The sequence below is a fragment of the Aaosphaeria arxii genome (assembly GCF_010015735.1).
Source record: "Aaosphaeria arxii CBS 175.79 unplaced genomic scaffold BU24scaffold_3, whole genome shotgun sequence".
Taxonomy (NCBI): domain Eukaryota; kingdom Fungi; phylum Ascomycota; class Dothideomycetes; order Pleosporales; genus Aaosphaeria; species Aaosphaeria arxii.
Window position 1 is genome coordinate 4370817 of NW_022983476.1, and position 24399 is coordinate 4395215.

The following is a 24399-nucleotide window of genomic DNA, read 5'->3' on the forward strand; positions in this document are numbered from 1 at the left end:
GCCATATTCGGTAATACATGCTGCGGAAAGACCTTGGTACAAAACTGACAGCTATAGGAGGTTGTTCACGCCCACCATCACCACCCTCCAGAATATGCTATGATATAAGTAATACAATAATGAAAAGAAACTCCTTCAATGGGGAGAACCGGACCGATCATGGAACACCAGCTGAAAGTATCATTTCAAGTCGTTGACCTTTAGGCGAAGAGCGCGAACATGGATGCGATGACAATCGCCAACAGGGAGTTGGTGCTGGCCCCGATGAGTTTATCGCCAGCGTCATCGAAGGTTGGTTCGGACGGCTTTGGGCTAGGGAGGACGATGCTGCCGTTGACAGTCACGTTGGGCCACCTACAAGCGCAAGGGTCAATGAGTGGATATATAAAGATAGATGAATAAACTTACCCAGATGGATAGCCAGTAGGGGCGGTGGCCCAACTAGTAGTCGTTGCCTCAATATTGGAGCTGGGGCCGGTCACACCAGTTCCTGAACTGGTGGTCACACCTTCGGCAGAGCTGGGAACAGGAGCTGTTGTTCCGGGATTGGTGCTAATACCTTCGATGTTTGAGCTAGGTCTAGGAGTAATCGCCCCAGAAGTAACTGTACTATTGGCGGCACTGGAGCTCGTCGAATTAACACTGGTCACAGGATAACTGAAGACCGAGGTGTATGTTTCGGTGGTTAAGATCGTTGTCGGTATAAAGGACGAATTCGATGCGGCTGGATTAGGTACCGTCATAACAGATGTCAGGGTACGTGTGATAACGCTCGTTCTACGAACAGTGGTGGGGGCGTCAGTGAGAGAAGAGTTTGACCAGCTGACAATTGGCAGGGAGGCAGTGGTGGTCGTGGCTGGTGCTTTGGAAGTGACCACGCCCTCAGAGTTAGTGAAGCCCCCAGAACTGGTCTCGGAGAGTCCGTTTGACGATGACCTCCTAGATGTCGGTACGCCTTCTGAGTTGGTGAATGCCCCTGAAGAGGCATTGGAAGGTCGAGGGGATTCGGTGATCGACTGGGAAGCAGTTGTTGGTCCGGACAGTATCGTCGATGTTGAAGCGGTAACAGGCTGGGATGAAAGAGAAGACACAGAACCGGAATTGGTGGAGACAGTCCCGGTTGGAGAATTTGACAGGGAAACAGAAGCAGACTGGGACGGGGCCACTGTGGCAACTGGGCTGGAGGACAGGCTCGAGTTCGTTGGTGCAAAGGTCGGTACGCCATCCGAGTCAGTTCCGGTGGTCTTGCCGGAGGTTGCGTATGGGGTTGTTCCAGAGCCTGTAACAAGACCCGTTGATGGGGTGGCAGTCGGAGTCCCGTTAGAATCGGTGGCCTCTCGTGTCGAGGAAGATATCAACACCGGAGAAGTACCAAGAGGGGAGGTTCGTTCAGCCTGAGAGCTCGTGTTCAAGGAAGCAGAAGGGGCGCCAGAGTAGCCCGAGGTAGAATCAGCAGTGCCTTGCGGATTTGTGAATGAAGGTGAGGAAATCGGGAGAACTGATGAAGGCGTTGCAGGAACAGAGATGCCGGGCGGGGTGGGAATGGTAGGAACAGTGGTCCCGATCGAGGTGGTTGGCAGTTTGGAAGTAGAAGTAAATGGGCAGGCGGTAGCCGTGAGCTCCACGATCGAAGTGATGATCTTGGTGCCAGCATTGGTACACTCAGAGACATATGTACCGCACTGGGTGAGTGAGACAATGGAGGTGGTGAAGACGGTCGAGGTGATCACGGAGATCGAAGTTACGGGTTCGAACTGCCTGGGAAGAACTGGGAGTACCGTCAGTAAAGCAGCACGAAACTTTTGATAAAGATGAATTGATGAACTTACCTTCTGCCAAAGCTTGAAGGACTCCCACAGGGCCGCAGAGAAAAGCGGCAAGGTGAAGCAGCTTCATCTTGACGTTCTCAAATGCAGACAGAGAGTGAATGAGAAACGAGCGTGTGGGGAAGAAGATGAACAGACACGAGAGAAGAAGTTTGATAATGAGCGTGATGTGGTATCAAAGAGAGACGAGGGAAACGATTCTGTACCAGTGTTGGGAGGGAGGGGAGGGGGTTGGAGGTTGAAGAGATGGAGTTGAAGTAGGAGAAGGTGGTTTGTGGATGAACGCTAGGGCGGGAGCACGGATATACACACAGAGAGGGAGATTGTACACGGCAGCTACAGTTTACTGCGAGGTACTTCCTCCTCCTCCTCTTCTTTCTTCCACTCAGGTAGGTACCAGGTAGGTACTTAGCCATGTACTTACTTAGATACTCGCTTGCCTGCTTGCCTGCTTGCCAACTTACCCACTCACTTACTTGTTCAGACTACAAGCAAGGCAGGGCAAACGTGCGCAATGGTAATGGTTACCACAACAAACGCTCCTATCTTGTCCAAACCAGATAGAAATCGCGTGATTGGTGTTATCGTCCCTGTTGACGGTTACACGCTTTTTGTTTACGCCTGCATCTACTTTACCTTCACTAACAGCTCAATTCAGTGGGCACGCATTCATACAAACACTGCCACCAAACCCCACAATTCTGATATCACAAGTGTAGGAAAGTAACTCCATTGAACAATTGTTCTTTTGCTCTCCATGTAAAGGGGCTTCTCGATCTCTTCTATATGGCTGATATTCTACGTTGTGCTCACGATATTCGCGAATAGTGTCAAATTGTAAATGATAAGTGATAGTCCGGACACTGCTTTGGCTACAACACATCCTCAACAAATCTACGGGAACCAAGGAAACGGCTGCTTCTGATTGACTCCTACTTCATGTTCACTTTACCTCTCACCTTCACCTGTCCCTCTAACCCGTCGCGTTTCCTGGTACGCGAGGTTGTCGCGGCGACGCGCGACTGTCTTTTTCGCCACTCCTCCTGCCTATAAGAACGCACTCTCTCCTCTCCTCTCTTCTCTTTCTCTCTCTCCTCCACAAACACAAACACAAAACCGTCAGCATTCCTTTTCCTTCTCAGAAAGAAACCTGCTAACTTCTTCAACAGATAATCCCCAACATCCACTACCATCTATCCACACACACACACAAACACATACAAATACTCACTCACGCATCTTCAGTTGCAACTATGATTACCTTCATCCCCACCGTCGTCCTCGGACTGACTTCTCTCCTAGGTGTTGCCAGTGCCAACGGCCATGTGAGTCCATCCTCATTTCGACCAAGATTTCATATCCATCTCTTGGTGACCGAAAGACTAACATTCTGCGTAGGTCAATCAGGTTCAGTACCCGGAGCTTGGAGCTCGCAACTATGGTGCCACCCGCATCTCTTCTGGATATGAGACCGGTTTGTTTTCACCCAAATCTTGTTCTTCAATCACTGACTGTTTCCTCCTCTGCAGACAACTGTGCCCCCACCGTCACAGTGAGCGCTACCGTCACTGTCACTGCGACCCTCACCGAGATTTTCTGCACCACCATCGACTATACCTCGGAGATCTCCTCGGTGTTGAAGACTTCTTCTCTTCATACCGTTCCTGAGGTCCCTTCTGCCTCCACTGTTGAGAAGAGTCACAAGAGTACCCCGGTTGTTGTCACATCCACCTGGTCCACTCCTGCTACTCCCACTCCTACCTCGGAGTACGCCACTGAGTCTGTCACCGAGTCCGTCACAGAGTCCGTCACCGAGACTGACATCGAGACTAGCTCAGTTCCTCAGACTCCGACTGCATCCTATCCTCCAGAGGTTACCAACGCTGCTGATATCATGGGTATCGGCAATGGATTCGGCGCCGTGATCGTAGGCGCTATGGGTCTCGTCGCTTTGATCTAAAGTCAAGAATCTTACCCCATGAGTCAACCATCGCTTTTCTGGCTGTGGATTGATTTGACCTGGAGTATTGCACGTTTGCAATTGGGATATCTTGGCATGGGTTGACGGAAACCGCCTTGGGTCCTTGAAGGCCGCATGTATCTAGTAGTTCTTTCTCAATGAAATCGTAACGAAAAGTCACTCCATTCAAACACTTCAACTTCACACCTTATATGTGTCTCGTGTCACGAAAGCTTTCATCGACAGTGGACGGCGACAGTGAGGCCGAGACTGTCTATGGTGATGCAATGTCCAAGGTAGGGGAACAATATAAGAATCACTTGACTGGATGGCAGGAAGATGATGTTACACCTTGTAAATGGTCTAAAATTGGGATTGATGGATATATTGGTTCTCATTTTTTTGTTCGAGATATGGCCTACTTCAGGAATTTCTTTCTGTTAATCCAATGTCATCATCTTGGAAAGCTACCCTCAGTCCGTGTATGACCCAAGCGGCAGTATATAGTATTGAATTCCTAATTCCTCAAGACTTCTCCTTTTTTCCTTCTGCCGATTCCGCCTCTTGCCTTTCCTTCCGTCGTTGCGCGACATCCCAGTTGTATACGCGGGCAAAAGCAACCTCCAATGTCTACGACAAGTCAGTTTACGGGACAGCCTCACTATTTCAATCAATGTAGACTCATGACTCACTGTGATCTGCTCCCTCAAGAACTCCATGTCTTCTTCGCAATTGGCCAAGCTCTGTTTCGCCGTGGAAAGCTTTGTGTTCAGCAATTCTTCAGCCTCGGGTATGGGATACGCCAACATGACATTTGCCTAATCTCCAGATTAGCCACTACTCCAATTCTTCGCGATACGCATTCCACTTACTCCAAGCCATAGGTACACTTCGTCCGAGGGAGGAATTTCCGCTTTTGCGTAGAGGGTATCGTTTAGTTCGAAGGTGGTCTCGATGGGCTCTGCGTCCGCCTTGTCAAGGTTTAGCTGTATATCTAATAGCGCTGCTCTCATGTCCACATACATCGCGTGATTTGAGAAAGCGAACCGTCTCCAAGGTCTTCTTGATATCAGGAATTTTATCCCTCAAGCCAGCCGCCCGTCGTTGCGTATTTACTTCCATGAACTGGTACTTTCTAAAGCCTTATCATAAGTCCAGCCCTGAATAGATCCACAGATATTGGGGCTTACGAGATCATCTCCTTGAAGCTGTTGATTGTGCTCTCCACCTCTGAACGGTCCGTAACATAATCTTCGACTCGGTCGACGAACGGCGCAACGGGGATGCCTCGTGGATTTGTGGGCGCATCTTTGCTGTCATTCAATTAGAGAAATGAATTACTGTAGCTTAGTACTTGACATACCTGCCTGGCTTCAGTGCGGAAGCCATCCTGCAGCGTTCGATGTAATTATTGAAGGCGGTGGAATTCCCCACTATGTCATGTCCAAGTGCGCGTTTGTTGTGTTTGCAACGCCCACTATTTCTCGGCGGAATACCTTGGCAATGGTTACCCCTCTCCGCCCCCGCTTTCCCACTCCGCCGTTCCTCTGACCTCCTCCTTGTCTCCTCCTCCACCTCCGCCATCCATCCTTTGACCACTTCCCTAATTGTTATCACAAGCCACCCGAAATGCCATGACCTCATGCTCCTCGTCAACTGGTCCCTTACTTTCAGGGATCGTTGGCGAATACGAACTTTAATGGTAGCCTCGTAGGTAAACTTGGAAACCATTTTCAGCTATCTATGCCACCTACGAGTTCAGGCAGACGCCCTTCGCGTCACCGTTCGACCCTACGATGATGCTTCACGACCCCTCACGATCATGCCTCATGGCCTGCACATCAAAACGGCCAAGCCGCCTCCATCATCACAAGAATAGCACAGCTGTAGTCCTATCTCGATAGGCAAGACAAGTGCTGACAGCGCGGAGCGACTATTGCTACCGGCTCGCGACGGCGTCAGCCACCACAACGCGATACTAGCAAACAACGACCATTCGACATGGCCCGTTCCTACTACGGTGCTGCAGATACGGACGCGGAAGTGATACAAAACCCAATAGGGCATGTTGCCTTATCCTCCATCCCCACGTTCTTACTTGCGTATCGCCAGTCCCACGCCAATGCCTTCATTTGCATTGCCTCTATTGAAAGATCGGCGCAATGCATTTCCACAGTCCCTGAAATCTCACCTTTGGGATAATTCCAGCATCAACTGGCGCGCGGGTCCGTCCTGACCGCCACCGTTCGTATACATCGTGATGATGTTGAGTCCTCAGACTTCAGCTCACTTGGCGACCGCCTCTTTGAAAGATTACAGCAATACGCCCACGCCATGAGTCATCTGAAATAAAAATGTCAGCGGAGATGACGATCCATCCCCAAGAACCAGAACTCGTCTAATAACATGGCATTCTGGAAAGTGATCGACGTACAGGCATGCATTGACCCTAGCTAGCCCTGTAGGGAGCTCTGCCTGCCGGACTCCTCCACTTCTATTCTCCGAATTCACCTTAGCAATACTTCCAGCCTTCGCCGACCAAGGAAGTCAGAAACGCCAACACATCACTTCTCCAAGATGACTATGGTCAAATCTGACGAAAAGTCCCCCTGTAACATCCATGGCTAACCTTATTTAGACTTACGTGCGAGATACAATATCTCAACACAGTAAGATCAACGTTGTCACTAGATAGACGGGACCTCAGTGGCTTCACAAAAGAGCACGGCACTGGAATCTTTCAAACAACCTCTCATGCGTTGATACGCAAGCACTGGCCATTCTTTATCTCCACAAATCCTGGGAGCAATTAGCCGTCCGGTATTTCAAACAAGTGGAGTTTCTCCTCGTCGTCAAGAAGTACCAATATGAGGAAGGAGATGGACATCGCAAATGATCAACACTGCAATCTTCCCAATCGCGAATTTCCATGAGTTATGTACCCAACTTAACGCCTCGACTAATTCCCTCTCAAGGTCTTGGGCGTCACGCCCAACGAGGGGCGACTCAAAGAATCCGGCACGCTATCCAAACAAACCGTACCCTTAACTCTCCTTTCCACCGACAGATTCAACAAGGTATCATCCATCTGTGCATCCTGCAACCGATCTCGTACGCACTGGACAAGACTTATCATCGTCCACCGAAGTTCCGGACAAATGTAACCATCTTACAAATGCGCGAACAACAAGCCAAACTCATCCGTTTCCGGGTGAAGCATGTACATACACTTACCGATTCAACTAGTTACTCCTACCTCACACTCCGAGGAAAGGGAGAGATTCTGTGGAGACTCGCAACCTTCTCTCTCCCCCCCCGGATCTTCCGTGTGGGGCTATTCGGCCTATCACACTGCCGATCTTTTGCTTGTCGAAAGCTTGTTTCCTATCTATCTATCTATCTATCCACTATTACATGCAAGAAGTGAAGCAATAGACGTAACAGCTCCAATTGATCAAACGATCCACCAAATCTGCCCCGAATTGCCACGATATCTGCGTGAAGCATCATCCAAACAACAATTAACATGTGAGTTTCAACAACATATGCAGGTAGGTAACCTAGCTCCTCACTCCGCGTATCCGAACCTTGGTATGCTTCCCGAGAACCACAACTTCCCGCATTACTAAAGAGTAAAATGGAACGTGGTTCGGTTCTGTTCTACTCGAACCTTTGGTTGCGCTTGCCGGTATCTCCGGCACTTAGGTTGCTTTAGTGCATGGGAATTAAGAAAGAAAATGAAGATGAAAAATTCGGAATGGGAATACTTGCACATGCTTGAGAATGAGATGAATTGAGTGACACGTGATTGTGGTGGCAGCGGCAGGGTGATGGGTGATGTTCTGTTCAAGGTGGGATATGTTTCTCAGCAAGCATTTTCCTGAGATAGTAACGTCTCAGGTAGACAAGTAGTAATCAGTAGAAAATTCATTTCTAATTCATATATCATCGTGATCATCATCATGAATATCATCTCAAAAGTAAAAAGAGTAGGGAAAAAGCATCCTTCGAATTAACTATTGAAATGGAAAGCCACAAATAAAATTACTTCCCAGAGGAAAAAAGAAAAGGAATAAACAGCCAACCCCAATCCACTTGAAACGCCCTCCTAGATCCAAAAGAAAAGGAAAGAAATAAAGAAGAGAATATGTCGTGTTATGCCCGAGCTTGAATGCGAGGATCCAAAAACTCCCCGGTTTGACGCCCAACCGTTCCCCCTGGTTGTCCCCCCTTGCCCGCCTCATCTCGCCATTGTGAGGCAGAGAATGAGAGAGCAAGCAAGGAATAGAGAATGGTTATGCCATTTACAAATGAAAAGGATAGTGGTCTAGATAAAAACAAACAACAAAAGCATATACTAGTTCGTTTATGTGAATCCAGTCTGTTGTTTACAATTTGAGGCCCTTCTGAAGGAGCTTGCCGAGTGTGACGCCCTGATCCGACTGTTAGTGTTTTTGAACAGAAATGTAAGGAGTGAGAGAGAGAGAGGAACTTACATGGTCGCCTTTCATCATCGTGAAGTGGTTGCCTCCCATGACAGCGTACTCGAAGTTGTCCTTCGGCAGCAGCTGCGCCCAGCCGTTGTCATCGAAGATGGTTCGGTTGTTTAGGAGCCAGGTCATGGGGGCGGGATCTTCACCCTCGCCTGGTGGGGGACGAGGGTCGTCGGGGTTGGGGCAGACGCCGTCGGTACACCAAATAGCGAGGACGGGTGGTGCCTTCTTGGGGTCCATGGGGATTGGTTCATAGTCCTTGAGGTTCTGGATGGCTGCCGCGAAGTGAGGAAGGAGCCAGCCGGGTGTACCACCTGGCTTGCCTGTACCGAGGAGACCGATCTGATCGAAGAAGATGTGCAGGCGGGCGGGAAGGGGATCGAGAGCGACTGGGCAGGGAGCGTCGATGAGTACGAGGCTCTCGACCTTCTCTCCGCTGTTCACGAGCTGCTGGCAAACTTCATATGCCATCACACCACCAGCAGACCAACCACCGATGAGGTATGGTCCCTCAGGCTGGCGGCGTTTGATCTCCTTGAGGTAGAGAGCGGAAACACCCTCGACACCACATGTCCACTTCTCAGGGCTCTTCATGAAGGGACAGTTCAGTCCATAGACGGCCATATCAGGCGAGATGTTAGGGATGGAGATGTAGGATGTCGCGCTGCCGGAACCATCTGGGACCAAGAAGAATTTCTTAGTCGCGATTTTGGCATTTCCTTGGAGCAACACCGAGGTTGCTGGCGGGAAACGAGAAACGTCAACGGACTTTTCCAATCTCTTGTTCACCTCAGAGAGCTGGGGTGCCTTGGATGGCTTTGTCGGGGCAGGGGCAACGGCCTTGGGCTTGGGGCGCATGCCGAGCTCATTCTCAATATCCTCGATGGTGACATTAGTGACCAAGAAGGTTGAGGGTAGGTCAACCCCAGTCTGCTCACGCAGAGCTCCTAGAATAGTCAAGCTCATCAGTGAATCCATGCCCATCTCTGATAGGTCGAGCTTGTCAGTGATCTCAGACACATCAACACCCATCTCTTCAGCAACGATCTTACGGGCAAGGCTGGGGCCACTACCCGAGATGGCTGGAGCGACTGCGGATGTGTGGCTCTCCACGCCAGCATCTTTACCCGATACACTTGGTGCTGAACTGGCTGGAGTGCTAACGGTACCTTCATCAAAGGGAGTTGAAGAATCCGATGGCTCATCCGTAGTGTCAGACTCGGTGTCCTCGTCGACAAGTGGTGCACCGCCATCATACTGGGAGAAGAATTTCTTCATTTCCCCGACGGTAGGGTAATCGGTGAAGAGGGTAGAGCTGATTTCTAGGTCGAGATCCTCTCGGAACTTGGCAGAAATGGTGAGAGACATTAGGGAATCCACGCCGAGGTTCTCGAAGGCTGCTTCCTCAACCAACTCAGACATATCAACATCGGTTTCCTCAGCAATGATCTTCATGACACGAGAAGAGATCGAGGTAGCTGATTGCTTTGGAGCACGTGGGGCGGCCTTTGCTGGCTTGACTGCCTTGGTGACTTGTTTCGATGTCTTGACAGGAGCAAGGACTGGTTTCGAAGCTGCGGAAGTTGATGCCTTTGCTGGTGCAGCCTTAGCGGGAGCAGCCGAGGCTTTGTTGCCAGCAGGTGGCATCATGATGTTGAGAGCACGGCGCGGAATATTCTGGAACTTAAGTCCAGTCACCAACCCGATAACCTCGCCATCTTCCATGATATACACATCGCCGACGGAAATATTTCCTGGTGCTGGCTGCATCCTCACGTAGGAGCGGTACTTCTTATCTGGAGAAAGTTGCTTGGCGATCTTGATGGAGCCCCATCCGTGAGAAATGTAGACAGAGTTCTCCGAGTCAAGATGATCGGAAGCGTTGACAATGAAGCCCGAAAGATGGGCCAAGCTGTCAATCCAGTAAGGAGAGCAGAGGAACTGTCCATCGGCAGGCGTTGTCTGGAATTTGACGCTAGCAGTGGCCTCGGTCTGTTTTCCATCTAAGATGACTTCTTCCATGCCCCTGTAGTTATCGGCATAGGTAACCAGTGCCTTGAACAGTTTGTATGCCATACCACGGAGTACCTTGTGCGCCGCACCTGACTCGAGTTTCTGTTTCAAAATATCGATCTGGGTTTGCACCATGTACTGTGTGCGAGCCCACTCCTGCTTCCAAGCATTGACATCTTCATACTTGACTAGGCCGAAAGCATGCTCTGCAAGAACCTTGGAGCCGTCGGCGGATACAGTGCGATACTTGAGTTCCACTTGGTTGGTTTCAAGGTCGGCAGTGGCCTCGATCTGGATGTGCTGACCTCCAGCTGGCGGAGGATTGGACGGAATCAAGGGTTTCGTGACTTCCATAGCGCATACATTCAAACCAGGTGTCTCAAGATTAGGGCGCAACTGTTTGTAGAGGTAATCTGCGACAGTCATTGCCTGATCTGCGTACAAAGATGAGGGGCAAAGCGGTGTTCCATTGACTTGATGGCCACTGATTGTTGCCTTTATCTTAGGTTCATTAAGATCAGACTGGACCACCACTGTGCCAGAATTGGCATGTAGCTCTTCGCGGACGATTCTCTGGCAAGACGTTGTGGAGAGTTTCGATTGGACTTCTGCAGGTACTTCGATGGCTTTAGGCGTGACATCCACTTGGGCTTCACCCTTGGTGAGAGTCCAGTTATTGTGGTAATCCAGCCAATACTTCTTATCATCAAATGAATATGTTGGAAGAGTGAGTAACATGTGTGCGCCATTGAAAGTCTTGTGGTATTCGTTGAAGTCGAATGCGACACCAGCAAGGTAGAGGGTAGAGATGCTGGTAGCCAATGTCTTCCATGGGTCTTCATTGCGGCGAAGAGAGCTGGCCGTACAGGGTGTACCACCGAGAGATGATTTCACCATACCGCTACATACCGGGTGTGCACCAACCTCAAGCCACGCGGTCTTGTCGTCAAAGGCTTTGTCTTCCTTGCCATTGGACAAGGCATTCCAGAAGTTGACAGTCTCGCGGGCATGTCGAGCCAGATATTCAGGTCCAACAATACCAGCTTCACGGATGACTTGTCCAGTGAGAGGAGAAAGAACAGGAACGTCAGGCTTGTTGAAAGTGGCAGACGAGGCTGCCACTTTGAACTTCTCGAGAATTGGCTCAACCTGGGCGGAGTGGAATGCGAAGGGAACATTGAGCTTTGTAGCCTTGAAGCCCTTGGCTGCAAGCGCGTCCGCAGTCGCTTCAACGACTTCGACGGTTCCGCACAAAACTGTCTCCTCCGGACCATTCATGCATGCGATCTCGGTCATCTTATCACCCAAAGCCTCCCGAATGGCCTCAACGCCACCCTTGACGGCAAGCATACCGTGGGTATTGGCAGTGCATTCCTCTTCAAGAATTTGAGCACGGCGACCTACAAGGAGGATCATATCGCTGGCCGACAAAACCCCGGCAACATGCAGAGCTGCGTACTCGCCAAGACTGTGGCCAATGACGGCGGACGGCTTGATGCCCCAGGATGCCCACATACGAGCAAGAGCAACCTGGATGCATGCCATGCCTAGTTGAACGACAACCGGGGAAAGAGTAGTAACATCGGTGCCATCAATGAGCGGGAGGAAGGACGGAAGGCTGTGAAGCCGTGCAAGGTTATCCAGCTGGTCGATGTCGGCCTTGAAGGTCTCCAAGTCTTGATAGAGCTTTTGTCCAAGCCCAGTGTATTGCGAGCCTTGGCCGGTGAACGTGAAGGCTGTTTTGGTGGGAACCATGGCGATCGGACTGTAGGAGTCTTTCAGTTGAGATTGTAGGGCGTCTTTCACCTTGGTGATGTCTGACACACACACCGAAATGCGATAATTGTGTTGAATGCGGCGGGCCGTAGTGGTGTATGCCAGGCTTGGAAGTGTAGTGTCTGGGTGATCATCCAAGTACTTGATGAGGTTGTTGATGTTCCTCTTCAGAGATGCTATAGATCTAGCGGTGACGGTGATAGTATGCGTGGACCTGGGATCCGTAGCGAGGGGGGCTTCTCGAAGCGGCCCGTCTTCTAACACAACAGCGGTATTGCCTCCTGCAGCAGAGAAGTTGTTTAGGAAAAGCTTGCGCTTTTCCGCTCCTTTACGTGGGTAGGCAACTTGCTTCGTTTCGATGTGTACATTTCGTTGCAGGAGATCTTTGGGGAATGTCTTGTTCATAATTCCCTTGATACCGACATTGGCTGGGATCGCATTCTTGTTCAACATCATGAGAACCTTGATCATGGAATTGATGCCAGAGGCTGCCTCTCCATGTCCAATGTTGGCCTTGATAGCTCCTAGATGGAGGGTCTGATCTGGGCGGCGCTGACGATGACGCGGTGCGAAGACATTCGTAACTGATGTCATCTCGATTCCATCTCCAGCCTGGGTGCCCGTACCATGCATCTCGACATAGCTTATGTCATGTGCATCGACGCCAGCATTTGCCAGAACACGCTTGTAGAGGTATTCTTGGGCTCCTGCGTGAGGATGTGTGATGGAAACCGCTTCGGCGCTATGGTTGGTCGCTGCGCCCAGAATGCATCCGAGGATGTTATCGTTGTCTGCAATAGCGTCTTCGTAACGCTTCAAAATGACTGTTCCACAGCCATCGCCACGGCAATAACCATCGGCGTCATTGTCGTATGTCTTGCAGCTACCGGTCTTTGAGAGGAATTGGCCCTTGCTAAGCCCGGCAAAAATATCGGGGTTGGTCAAGACGTTCAAACCACCAGCACAGGCAGTGTCACAATCGCCCGCCCACAATGAGGTACAAGCAAGCTGAATTGCAGCGAGAGACGATGAACAGGCCGTATCGATGCTGAAGGACGGACCAGAGAACTTGAAATAGTAGTTGATTCTTCCAGGAGCAAATGCGCGCACACCACCAGTGATAAAGTAGGTGTCCACATTTTCCGCTGCATTGATCTCTCGCCAATCATCTGAAGTCTGGCCGTAGAAAGTTCCGATTCGGTGAAGCTTAGTGGATGGTGTACGATTAGGGACATAGCCAGACATTTCCAAAGCCTCATAGGCAGTGACGAGAGCTAGACGTCCCATAGGGTCGGTTTGAGCGGCTTCGCGTGGTGACATGTTGAAGAACCGAGGGTCAAAGAGCCCCGGTTCATCAATAAAACATCCATATGGAGTATGACTCTTATTCTTGCCCTTTCCTGAAGGATCACAATGGGCTTGCGCGTCGAAGCGTTCAGATGGAACTTCGCGATGGACGTCAAGACCTTTCTCAAGCAGTTCCCAGAGTGCTTCGTGGCTGGCAGCACTCGGGAAGCGGCCAGACATGCCGACGATTGCAATTTTGTCATTTTGAGTGCGACCGTTCGCATCCTCTGTCTTTGCGATCCAAGAGGTGTGGTCGCGGATCGAAACGGATGATTGCCCTCCAGCTTTGAGCGCCGAGGCCAGGCTGTTGGCGACATTGGTCACGCCGATAGCGGTGATGTTGCAAGTGTTATTACTAACGGCAGTCACCTGTGATACACATTCCTCAAGCAAGTTGTCCCACCGGACAGGCTCGAGCAATATCTCCGCCAGTACAGTCTTCACCAAGTCGAGAGTGTTCGTGGCAGTATGGCAGATTCCAGTAGATGCAGAATGAATGAGCGAGTGTGGCCTGAATTTGCACAGTATGTCTGAGATTTCGTCGCCCAAGATCCTGTCAATATCGGCTTCACCGTAAAGATGAGAGGCGTGATAAGGGGCATATACTGGGATTGGTACCCTCGTGTTGCTGGAGAATGCATCGCTGTCCTCGAAGAGGCGCTTGGTTGTTGAAGGTGGACCGCTAACGGTAATAGCCATCACGCTAACGGCACTGACATACGCCTGCGCGGACTTCACTATTCGTCGCTCTTGATGGAACTCGGCAATTGCAGCATTCGCAGCTTTTTCCGATATGCTCGCAATAATGGTAGACCAGCTCTCATTTGCGTTGGCAGGTTGTTCGAGTGCATCTTTCACGGCTCCTACGCAAGTTCCCATTCGAAAAGAAATCCGCACTGCTTCAACCGCAAGTGGTACCAGCTCGTCGAGCGTCTTTGCAGAAGCAACAATCGAGGCGGCGAGAAGTCCAGTGCAGAGGCCGAGTAGACGAGTATTGGATGGCACTGGGAGTTCTTGTACATTCTCCCCGAAATATCTGAAACGTCAGCTTGGCGCTGGCCTATGAGAGTTGATTACTTACCCAATATAGTGTGCCAACTGCGCTATTGTAACCATGGAACTTTCAATCTGGGGAATTTTCAATCCTTTAGCATAATAGGCTTCTACCAAATCGGATAGTCGGAGAAAGTCTGGGATCTGTTCCCGTTGGGTCTTGGGTAGTCGCTGGATCTCTTCTCGGAGAACGACGCTCGTGCGTTCCAGAAAGTTTGATAGAAGAGCATTGCCTTTCCAGACATTGGCCTTCCTAAGCAGCGGGTACTGGTCGGCTGTCTGATCTCCAAATATAAAGACGTTCATGGTGACGAGTATGTATGGAAGGGTATATATTAAGAAGATTGGGTGGATTATTACAAAGAACCCAGAGTCCCAAGACGATCTGCAGTCTGGGAAGAATGAAAGAGACAGCAACAACAACGGCGTGAACGAGGGTTAAGTTAGTCTCTCTATATGGTTACCCAAGTTTGGGACCTTCATCAGAGACGAAAGGGGACTTGATATTTGATTGAAGCCTGAAAGACTGACTGTGAATTGTGGAAAAGATGAACCAAAGGGAGGATAGGCGAGCGCCCTATATTTGTACGTTCCGCCAAAGTCCCCATGTATGTGATGGCAATCAAGTGGAAGGCCTAGGCGGCGATCTCTAGACGACAAGCTCTATCCGTACCGGATTTGTTTGAGCACAGATACGGGGCTCACAGGCTGCCGAACGATGCACAGCAGAGCATGTTGACGTGAGTATGAGAGTGGAGTAGTTGTTTATTCCTCATTTGGTTGGCGCTTCCATCGTCCCGAGAGTCTATGGCGCGCACAGGGCGGGAGCAGCTCCGAACAAGCATACATGGCTATTTTCAGTTGGTGCAAGCTAGGCCGTATAGTATAGCCGCTGGAATTTTCCAGCTGATGCAAGTCTGATGAGAGCAGAGATGAGACGTGGGAGATCGAGGCAGTAAGGGCGTGTCTCGAAATTCGGGTGGAGGCTATCGGATCCCCATTAGCCGGGGTTGGTGGTAGAGCCCGAGTCGCGCTGTGAACTTTTGTCAGCAAAAGCATCCTACCAGGCGTAAACGAGTCTAGTTTTGCATTCAAAGGGATAAGATTGTTACCATTAGATTAGTTGAGGTCGATAGGTAGTTTTTGGATTTGCAGTAGTATCTGGGACCGGCGTCAGGGTATTCATTAGCACTCCAAAACAAAATCCAGACTTGATATTCAACATGCTGTTACATGCACACATCCAAAGGACGATCGCAATTGGGATTGATCTCGATGTCAGAAGCTAATTTGATTCGTTGGGTCGAATGAGTACCGCAAATGGCCGCTTTCCAGTATGACTTTAAGGTCCAGATGTCTGCCTTTCTTTCGAACAAAGACCTCAACGTACTTCCAATTCCACAGAACGTGAGTGCTCTACGTGAGGCCATAATTTTTATTTCTGTGCGATGGTGTTGTGAGATTTCAAAGTCGCTCTATGATTGTGTTATCGGATGGCCTAAGAATCTCGCTTGTAGACTAAACTACGACAGCCTATACAGCCCATGCGGTGAGCATACCGTTCGGATTTTCCGATGTCTATTGATCTGGAAGTCAACGTGGTCAACATCCTCTCCCACGAAACAAGGGATGGCGCCGGCCGCTTTCGGAAGACCGCGTCCGAGAACGGTCAATGGAGTTGACATCTATTCAATATCAAAATTGGGTTCACGTTCTGAGCATACAAACCTCTGGTAGATCAAAATACTATGACTTTTCAAGCCTATCCACATGTTCCTCATGTCTAAGTGTCGATACCCACAGAAGATCGAGGCTAATGCTATGGAAGCAATCTCGATTGTGCGCACTTCAGATCGAGGGTTATCGTTGTCCAACACCTCGATACTTCCTTAGCTTATTGAATTGACGCTGATCTCTATCAGCTACGACCTTGTTTGCGCTTCCCCACACGGGTACTCTGGCACAGCCGGGCAAGGGATACATAGCGCTAAGGACGTATAAAGTGACTGCATGGGCAATCTGACATGGGTTGTGCCTGGAAAAGTAACAAAGTCCACCTGGAATCTACAACGTACACAGTACTTCGAAAAGTGATAAGGGCGTACCGATACTGAGTATGCGGAAGTACATTGGCTTGAGCAGCAGGCAAGTTTGCTATGCATCATCAGCCATCGAATGCGGCACGGCGCGGCTCGTAATCGGTGCCAGCAGCTTCGAGCCGTAGCAAAGCCATCAGGCCGAGGAAGCGCAGATAGCAGTACCGGAACATGGGGAAATCGTAAAGGCAAATGTCGTCTGTGTGCGCTCATTGTGAGTATTACAGATAGACCACTTCGTATCATGCATGTCATGTAATCGACGAGCGGCGATGCGCGCTTCGAACCATCGAACCCGAGCTCTCGATTGCATAAGAAGGACGAAGTCTGTTTGAAGAAATATTTGCAGTGCAATTCCAAGGCATTGTGGCATTAGCAAAATGTCAATGAGTAGGAGGAATGGGGAATTTGGATGGACGATCGTTATGGCTGAACAGGTGAGGTTGGTCGTCGTTTCCGTGTTTGGTTTAGCCTGGTTAGCGTCGATTTAGCGACCGGAACTCCCCAATTTCCCGACCCTGGGATGTGGTTCTTCTCACTTTCTGTCTCTCTCTCTCTCTCTATCTTATTCCTCACCTCACACTATCATCATTTCGATCCATAGTTCCACACGAGCGTAGATAACAGCTCATTGCTTACGAATAAATCACGAATTGTGTCTCACCGCCAGAAACCCTCGCCACACTCTCGGCCTTGTCCGAGCACGTTCGCGAGAACCGTGACGCCAAGCATGCCATTGCTACAATGCTACCATTGTTGCATACTCCTTGCTACGGACACCACGTTCCAGCCACCATGCAGATCATTCATGTGCACTGTGTACCAGTCCAAATTGCACTACGGTCTATAATCGTGTCATGTGACTCTCTCGAGCAACGGTGGGACAAGATGTCCCGTTACATTCCTATGCTTAGCATTATCACGACCTTTATTTCGTCGTAGAACTGCAATTTCACTTCCGAGATGACGCCAGCTAATCAGAGTAGATCTGGGACACAGCTCATGGAATAGACGCTTTGGTCTGAGTTGGTCAAACGTCCAAGGGACTACACGAGCCCGCCTTGACAAGTATAACAATACTCCGTGCTTCCGTCCCTCACATACTTTACCGTGCTCGGCAAAGTGAGAAGACTCATTACACTGCTGGGTCCAAGAATTACGGGACAATCCGCGTCATTTTCGCCGAGTACTGGGTGGCCGATGAATCTGAGGTGTTCGCCTGGGTTGCATCAGGTTGCTTGATAGTACGCGCCGAGGAACAAGTGTGATGCAGTCCTCAAGTACAATAAATCATCATGCACAATAACGATAAATGGCATCGGGTTCAAATACGCTTTCTCGAATTTCTTGAGCTGTGGCTCGACCCGGACTGTGAAGCTACTGGAAGTAATATCCATGTGCATCTGTGGACAACCATTGAACACCCTCGTATAGAATGCCTCGCCTTTCTGATGTGTGCAAATAGCTCTAGACTCCACTACCGCTTGAAAGTCACAATTTACACCATGCAAGCATCCACTGCACGGCCAAAGAGCGTTCGCAGGTTTCTTATCACCAAGCGCCAAGCTGGACAATGCCTCTCGTTCACCCGGTCGAGCACCATGGCTTGTTGTGCATCAATCAAGTTTAAGTTGTCGGTATTATGAATATTTGCCCGTTTCGTCGAAAATCGCCATCAGCAAACAGCCACAAATCGTATGACCCAGACTTTTGGTTGCTCTTGCTTCTTGATCATGTGCCTTTCCGCCGTGAAACGATATCAATTGACGGCACTCTTAGCGAAAGCTGACTATTTTTGCATACTTGAAATTCATCCCATAGGCCGCGATCCAAGGCCTGGAAACTAGGTCATCTTGAGTCTAAGTCGCAAGGACGGCTTTACGGTATGGTGCACTGTTTCACGAGTCGCCTATCCAATGCCTTCCAATTCCCTCCTGCTCGAAATTGTGGCTTGGATGAATAGTATGCAACCCCCACTATTGAGTCCGCTTTATTTACCCGGATTTCCAACTTCAAGTCCATACTTCCCGAGGATTGATGTCCGGATTTGTCATCGGAGCCTTTAGCCAGCCCTGCTACAGCTCTCGCAACTGTTCTTGTACATTCCAGCAAAAGTCCTATCAGAATCATCTTTCAGTTGAACAGAAACAATGATAAGGTAAGAACGAAAAATGCCACACTCTGTTGTTCGCCATCGCATCCCTAGCTCACAGGACTCTCAACTATCAGGACTATGGACCGTAGGTATAGTTCAAATGATTGTCGTCCATTGCTTTCTCGCTTATCTCATTGCAAGTGGCGGCTGCATTGGCAGCCTAGGTGCTCCCGAGATCAGTGAATTATCCCCGCGGATAATCAGGACTATCTCTCTGGCTCATCGGGCACGATTTCCGACTCTAATAAACGCACCAAACGAGGATCATCAACGAGAGCGTCGAAGGTCGTGGTGTTTAGGGATTGGTTGTCCGAACAGTAAGTGTAAGGCAGCCGTCTCCAGGCATGCGCCGTCACTGCTGATCATTCGTCGGTGATCAGGTGTATGTCACTCAGAAATTCAGGTTGCGACCGGGCCGGCCGATGTTTCTTTACAAAGCAAAGGTATCGTCCTTAACAGGGTAGTAGCGACCGGCAAGCTAGAAGCTGTTTCCATTAGCCTTCCACTCCGCCAGTCACAAGTGGGTACTGGAGCGCCTCGCGGTTGGTGAATCAATAGGCCAATTATTTCACTTGAAGTTCATGTTTCATCTTGAATCGATGCGTAAATTTCCTCAGGATTAATAGGAGCGGAGCGGTGCTTATACCATAGACATAGCGATCGTATACGAATCAACCGATAAAATAGCATTCAACGTGATCCTACGAGGAGTAGGGCACCAAATCGTATTTGTTTACTTCCAGCTGAAGAAACAGGACCTCAGTGTAAAACCATCCATATCAGCATCACGAGAGACGCATTCGATGGCGTATCACCAATCACGCAAAACGCGATTATTGGTATTCGGGCTTTACTCACATAGCAGGCAGGCTAGGTAGGGCAAGCAAACTCTCGATTGCAGCAGGCTTTGGCCTGCAATGAACGGCAATCCAGAGATCAGTGATGGCGACAAGAATATTACAACTACCAAGAGAACCATATATGAAGTCTACATCACTTCAGAAATTCCGAGGCTCATTCAAGTGTACCAGGTAAGCAGGTCAAGCATATTTTTCCATGAACACTTAATAACGCAGGGGTTATCAGCCTGGAACGATAACCATCGCCTGTGGTTGGATTCCATATATCTCAAATTGGGTTGACCTGCAATGATAGATAATGTAGATGCGCGGATCTGAGGCCGGGTTGGTGTCTCTGTGGAGTATTCATCCACAGTAGTTTTGAGGGGACTCAGTGTTTCTAGGAACTCACATTATCTGAGTTGTTCGTGGCCAATAACTGCTTCCATTTACCGAGGGCATACCTGGGAGCTTACTGAGTTTGTAAGTACCTACAGATGAAATGCGCTTTAGGATGCTCGAGCATGCAGAGAATTGACCTGCAGGCTTAGGCCACTGCCTCCGAGTATCGCTAATTTGGTGATGGGTATCACCTCTTATCTGGCCTCTTACCTATCGTATTCTTTCTATCGAACAGAAGAAGACTGTTCACGCAGTATACGACTTGCTCCGATCCCTACATGGAAAGATTTAGCGTCAAGACAAAGATAGACCTATGTTAGTTCTCCACGGTTGCACCGCATTTCATCGCTTCCAGAGATCATGCGCTCAGCACCGACGAGTTGATCAAGCAGACCTCTGCCAGAGGGTCCGAAACAGGTGATCATTTGTGCGACTCACAAGTCCGGCACTGGGGCGTGGAAGCGGACAGTCCAGAAGCACGTTGCGTTGAAGCTGCAAAAGATCTCGTCGTGCATAATCTAGCCGGTTCCACGGCAGGAACATCCAGAACCAGGTGTGACACAAATCCGCAGATCGAACTTGACAGCGTTCTCCCGCATCGAGAAGTAATGCTCGTCAAGGTTTTGGAACCCAGATATGCGGACTCCTCCACATGCGAATGAAGGGTTCCTAATGGTCGGAACAACTGTTCTTCGCATATGCTGGCCTTGAGTTCGGTAGTGCGATGGATATGTTAACGACCACGGATTTCATCCCATTGTTACGCGTAAACACATACATATCACGGAGCCCACTCAGCTCGTCTGCTGCTGCAGCTTTGAAGATGGCATTTCTGCCCGGCATCCATCCACCACCTTGAGTAAGCCAAACGATATTTGCACCCGCTCGACAGGATCCGTCATCTTGATGCCAGTACCATGTGGTGACGATTGGATGACAATATTCAACAGGGGTGAGGTGGTACAAGTCACAGTTCACATACTCACCGCCTACATACGCTGAACTCCTGTTTCCTTCCACGACATGCTCGACTTGTCAAAATCTAATTGCGATGGAATTAAATCCTTGAACCCCGTCTCACTTCGCCAAATGTGGCAAAGAATCTTCTAACAGCCCTGAGAGTCGTATACGTCAAGACAATTTGCTTTGAGCTGGGCTAACATGCCGTATGCAGATGTATGTACCTGTGGAAATGGAACTACTACGGCCCTTCAGGCCACGACCTCACTTTCGTTCCACGTACCCGATGCCGTTCGCTGATAATCCGATGGGTCGAGATATAGAAAGCCGAGTTGCACTACTGAATCTAGCTCTTGCCGATACCCGTGTCGAGAATGCAAAATGCTGTGCAAACTTATTGCATCTGGAGCGCGGTTGTGTGGCCGGGTGACTGTCGTAACAAGGAATTGTAATCTGGTTCAGTCGGTTCTTACCCAGACAATTCCTATAGATGCTAGGGCGTCACAATCAGGGTACAGATATCCATCGCCACGGAATCTGAGCCTCTTGGTCAATCATGCTGTACCATGCTCGAGTGAAATTCCGGGTTCCATGGGTGGAATGCCAATCCTTCATTCCTCGAGGTATACCCGGATAAACAGAGCTCGGCAATAGTAATAATAAGCAAGTACACGGAATAGATGTGGTGGTATCGATTCAATGGAACTCTGCTCTGCCGTTGCAATGGAAGTATTAGTCGTCATTGTGTTTGAGCACAAGAGCTACGCGATATCAAATCTACAGGGTTCCTCAATTCAAGCCGCTTTGGGGGAGGGCACTAGACATGTCTCTTTTCCCGGACGGTCAAAAGGCGCATATCATGAATCAAATTGGGTATTGGGAGTCAGTACGATGCGCAATAAACCTTTTGAGGTATAAATTGGAGAAGCAAACCACTTTTCGCTGGATGTTCATAGGCGGAATCTGGTATGCCTAACAACGGTTTGACATGGAAAAAATATTGCTTTCGTCACTGCTGACTATGATTGTAATATCAGAGAGTCTTATGAATAACATCTTGGGATGGGAAAATGAGAGCTAGGTCTCTGCGTGAGCTGACCTTTTACCGACCCGTTGTGGACCCGCACGTTACATGGTACATCGTATACATATTGCGGAGACTTAAGACTCTAAGCTGACTTCTCGCAATCAACAGCCATTTGCTCGACATTGACGGATCTTCGCGAAGCCTTACGCTAGGGAAAATAAGATGTACACATCCCATTGGAGTCTGAAGCTACTGGTACAGATTTAACGATACTCATTGCGGTTCAAGACATTAGCACAAGGCCCAAGGAAGCTCTGCAGCACTCAAGACTGCACGCAAGGAGTCCGTACAACGAGAGGTACATCAAAAGCCGTAGCTACTGACTTCGCTGGGGATAAGGTACGACGCCATCGACGTCGTCCCAGCGATGCGACCAGGTCGGCGACGTTAATCCCGTCTGACTGCAACTTCCGCTCAAGCCTATTGCTACATACGCAGCCGCAGACAGCCACTAGGGACTCGTTGTCCAAGCCGTAGGGGACGCCGCGATGATTTAAGGATGTGCCGGCGTGGGATCGACGTACACGGGCTGCCTGTCACAGATTGTCAGCAAAAATAAGAAGAGAGCTTGAAAGGAAGTAGCTGTGGTGACGGCGTCGCGCTACCCCGCCGCTTATGGGAGCCTTGTTAGACCACTGCCCCGCGTACCTCGAGTCGGCATCATCAGCCACCCAATATTCTCGCGCAGTAGTCGTGCATGATCGCCGTCACAGATCTTTTCTCTTATGAGCATCGCCAACGACGTTGTATTCCAACTACAGTGCGTTTTTCTACCATCGCGTTGTGCCTGTCCTCTCCAGTCTTATCGCAACTTCCGCCTGCGACGGTGAATGGAGTTGACAACTCATTCACATCAGACTGGGAATTTGCCATAATTAAGAGAATCAAGCCGAGTGGGGAACCGATTTCTTGCCAATGCGATCTAAATGCCATAAGACATTTGTGAGAGCGACATTGCATCGTTGTGGCTGCTCCAGCCTGTGTACGACGAAGCAGACATGACCATCCTATCTCCTTTTCTGCGAAGCATGGGCATCTAAACCCTACTGAGGCGCATTACAGGAGGGATGCCTCCGCCCCGCGCACTTTCCGCTCCGCTCCATGTCCCGTGTTGTGCTATGCCTTGCCTCAGATCCTGGCTGGCTTGGTTTGTTGCTTTATGGTCTGAGTTCAATCATGATGGCACAGATCACGGCTTGCAGCTGGGCCGTCCATCATAGACAGATTTGCTTGCTCCAGCTCAAGTCCCTCGTGAAGTTGCTCCCCGGGAATTGAGCACAAGGCTTGAACTACAAAGACCCTTCTCTGCCATCTATCGTCACCAGTGCTTGCCACATGTCAATGGCGTTATCGAACCTGTCCCCCGCCCCTGCACAACATACGAGAGAGGCATCTTCCAAGTCGTACTGAAGTCCTTTGGACTAACAGGCTCTAATTGCAACGTTGCCATCCGTTCCCCCCTTCCTATCAGGTGTCTCCCAGGCCTCGTTCTCCACCATTCACGGTCGAGCTGCCGGCGGCGCGCGGCTGTGGTGGCATCCCTAGGCTGCAAAGGGTACAGTGGCTGGCTGCACCGTCTGCTTTTGGGCGATGCTCGCGCACCAACAGATTCTCAGTGATGATGGCATTGTGTCGACCCCGGATGCGAAATTACTTTCAAGATTCAACACGGCTACCGTAGTGAATCCAGTTGGATCCAAATCTCACGTTCGAACTTGACGATAATCAGATGGGTTGAAAGCTACCTTGTTTTGTTGACAAAAGGTAATTATCTCTGTCACAAAGTATTATCTACCTTTCACATTGTTTTGAGGCGGTTCCGCATTCATCGCAGAGCCGCATCGGTACCACAAACCCCGGATGCAGGGCAACTTGCAACATCAAAAGAAAGATCTCGATTCTTCGAAGTTCTCGTCGAGGCGACGAGAACTGAATCCACGCTTTTTATTGTCTACCTAGGTAGATGTTGTTGAGCTCCTGTGGCTGGAAAGTATCTAGTGCAAAGGCGTGACTCCCAAGACCTTGGTTTGGCAGTGGATCGTACCTCCTCACCCAACGATGGTCAAATCAATCAAACGAGTAGGGTGGGCCCTACCGAAATAAGTGTGCAAATCCTTTGATCTTGCGCTGATTTTGTTTTTGGTTTCCGGGGCAAACGACAAACTAATCACCAATAACAAAAATAGACAAACAAAAAGTCGACTCATTAGACTTTGAAACGATAGTACTTGGAAGGCGGCGCACGTTCGAGTCTGTCATGTCAACAGAAATTGAGTACCCAATGAGGCCTCGATCAAACTGAATTACTCTGAACGATGTCGGGAATAACCTTTTCGAGCGGTCGATAACCGAATCCCATCAACCATTTTCTTTAAATGTCAATCTTCCAGAT

The 24399-nt window shown here is 49.6% G+C and overlaps 7 protein-coding genes across 7 annotated transcripts; 3 read left to right on the forward strand and 4 right to left on the reverse strand.

The window, feature by feature from the left end:
* Positions 1–2995: 2995 nt before the first annotated feature.
* BU24DRAFT_449860 (uncharacterized protein) lies at positions 2996–3786 on the forward strand (the record flags this gene model as incomplete). Its single annotated transcript, XM_033530978.1, has 3 exons — positions 2996–3151; positions 3225–3300; positions 3380–3786. Exons 1-3 carry the CDS (start codon positions 3080–3082, stop codon positions 3784–3786), a joined length of 555 nt encoding a protein of 184 aa, XP_033386751.1. The 5' UTR covers positions 2996–3079.
* Positions 3787–4140: 354 nt separating this feature from the next.
* On the reverse strand, positions 4141–5356 carry BU24DRAFT_491380 (Prefoldin, subunit 3). The gene is made up of 6 exons (XM_033533790.1): positions 5150–5356; positions 4977–5099; positions 4810–4921; positions 4659–4757; positions 4479–4604; positions 4141–4416 (listed from the first exon to the last, which is right to left on the reverse strand). Exons 1-6 carry the CDS (start codon positions 5173–5175, stop codon positions 4312–4314), a joined length of 591 nt encoding a protein of 196 aa, XP_033386752.1. The 5' UTR covers positions 5176–5356; the 3' UTR covers positions 4141–4311.
* Positions 5129–5557, forward strand: BU24DRAFT_170614 (uncharacterized protein). Its single transcript, XM_033521498.1, has one exon. It carries the CDS (start codon positions 5222–5224, stop codon positions 5498–5500), a length of 279 nt encoding a protein of 92 aa, XP_033386753.1. The 5' UTR covers positions 5129–5221; the 3' UTR covers positions 5501–5557.
* A 2617-nt stretch (positions 5558–8174) lies between these two features.
* BU24DRAFT_345420 (polyketide synthase) lies at positions 8175–14774 on the reverse strand (the record flags this gene model as incomplete). Its single annotated transcript, XM_033523447.1, has 3 exons — positions 8175–8219; positions 8283–14451; positions 14497–14774. The coding sequence occupies 3 exons, from the start codon at positions 14772–14774 to the stop codon at positions 8175–8177; spliced, it is 6492 nt and encodes a 2163-aa protein (XP_033386754.1).
* Positions 14775–16297: 1523 nt separating this feature from the next.
* On the reverse strand, positions 16298–17011 carry BU24DRAFT_170514 (uncharacterized protein). Its single transcript, XM_033521497.1, has one exon. It carries the CDS (start codon positions 16817–16819, stop codon positions 16391–16393), a length of 429 nt encoding a protein of 142 aa, XP_033386755.1. The 5' UTR covers positions 16820–17011; the 3' UTR covers positions 16298–16390.
* Positions 17012–19636: 2625 nt separating this feature from the next.
* BU24DRAFT_461356 (uncharacterized protein) lies at positions 19637–20622 on the forward strand (the record flags this gene model as incomplete). Its single annotated transcript, XM_033531884.1, has 2 exons — positions 19637–19750; positions 20281–20622. The coding sequence occupies 2 exons, from the start codon at positions 19637–19639 to the stop codon at positions 20620–20622; spliced, it is 456 nt and encodes a 151-aa protein (XP_033386756.1).
* A 1901-nt stretch (positions 20623–22523) lies between these two features.
* On the reverse strand, positions 22524–22984 carry BU24DRAFT_421407 (uncharacterized protein). The gene is made up of 2 exons (XM_033527721.1): positions 22656–22984; positions 22524–22540 (listed from the first exon to the last, which is right to left on the reverse strand). The coding sequence occupies exon 1, from the start codon at positions 22965–22967 to the stop codon at positions 22731–22733; it is 237 nt and encodes a 78-aa protein (XP_033386757.1). The 5' UTR covers positions 22968–22984; the 3' UTR covers positions 22524–22540; positions 22656–22730.
* Positions 22985–24399: the final 1415 nt, after the last annotated feature.

What these genes read in the sequence shown, in the direction of transcription:
- BU24DRAFT_491380 (XM_033533790.1), bottom strand. Translation starts at nt 5,175, where the DNA reads ATGGCTTCCGCACTGAAGCCAGGCAG. An exon ending in AAGTGTACCTATGGCTTGGA is followed by an intron (nt 4,605 to 4,658) that starts GTAAGTGGAATG and finishes TCTGGAGATTAG; the next exon opens with GCAAATGTCATGTTGGCGTA. An exon ending in TCTTGAGGGAGCAGATCACA is followed by an intron (nt 4,417 to 4,478) that starts GTGAGTCATGAG and finishes GACTTGTCGTAG; the next exon opens with ACATTGGAGGTTGCTTTTGC.
- BU24DRAFT_170614 (XM_033521498.1), top strand. Translation starts at nt 5,222, where the DNA reads ATGTCATGTCCAAGTGCGCGTTTGTTGTGTTTGCAACGCCCACTATTT.
- BU24DRAFT_170514 (XM_033521497.1), bottom strand. Translation starts at nt 16,819, where the DNA reads ATGACATGCATGATACGAAGTGGTCTATCTGTAATACTCACAATGAGC.
- BU24DRAFT_421407 (XM_033527721.1), bottom strand. Translation starts at nt 22,967, where the DNA reads ATGCAATGTCGCTCTCACAAATGTCTTATGGCATTTAGATCGCATTGG.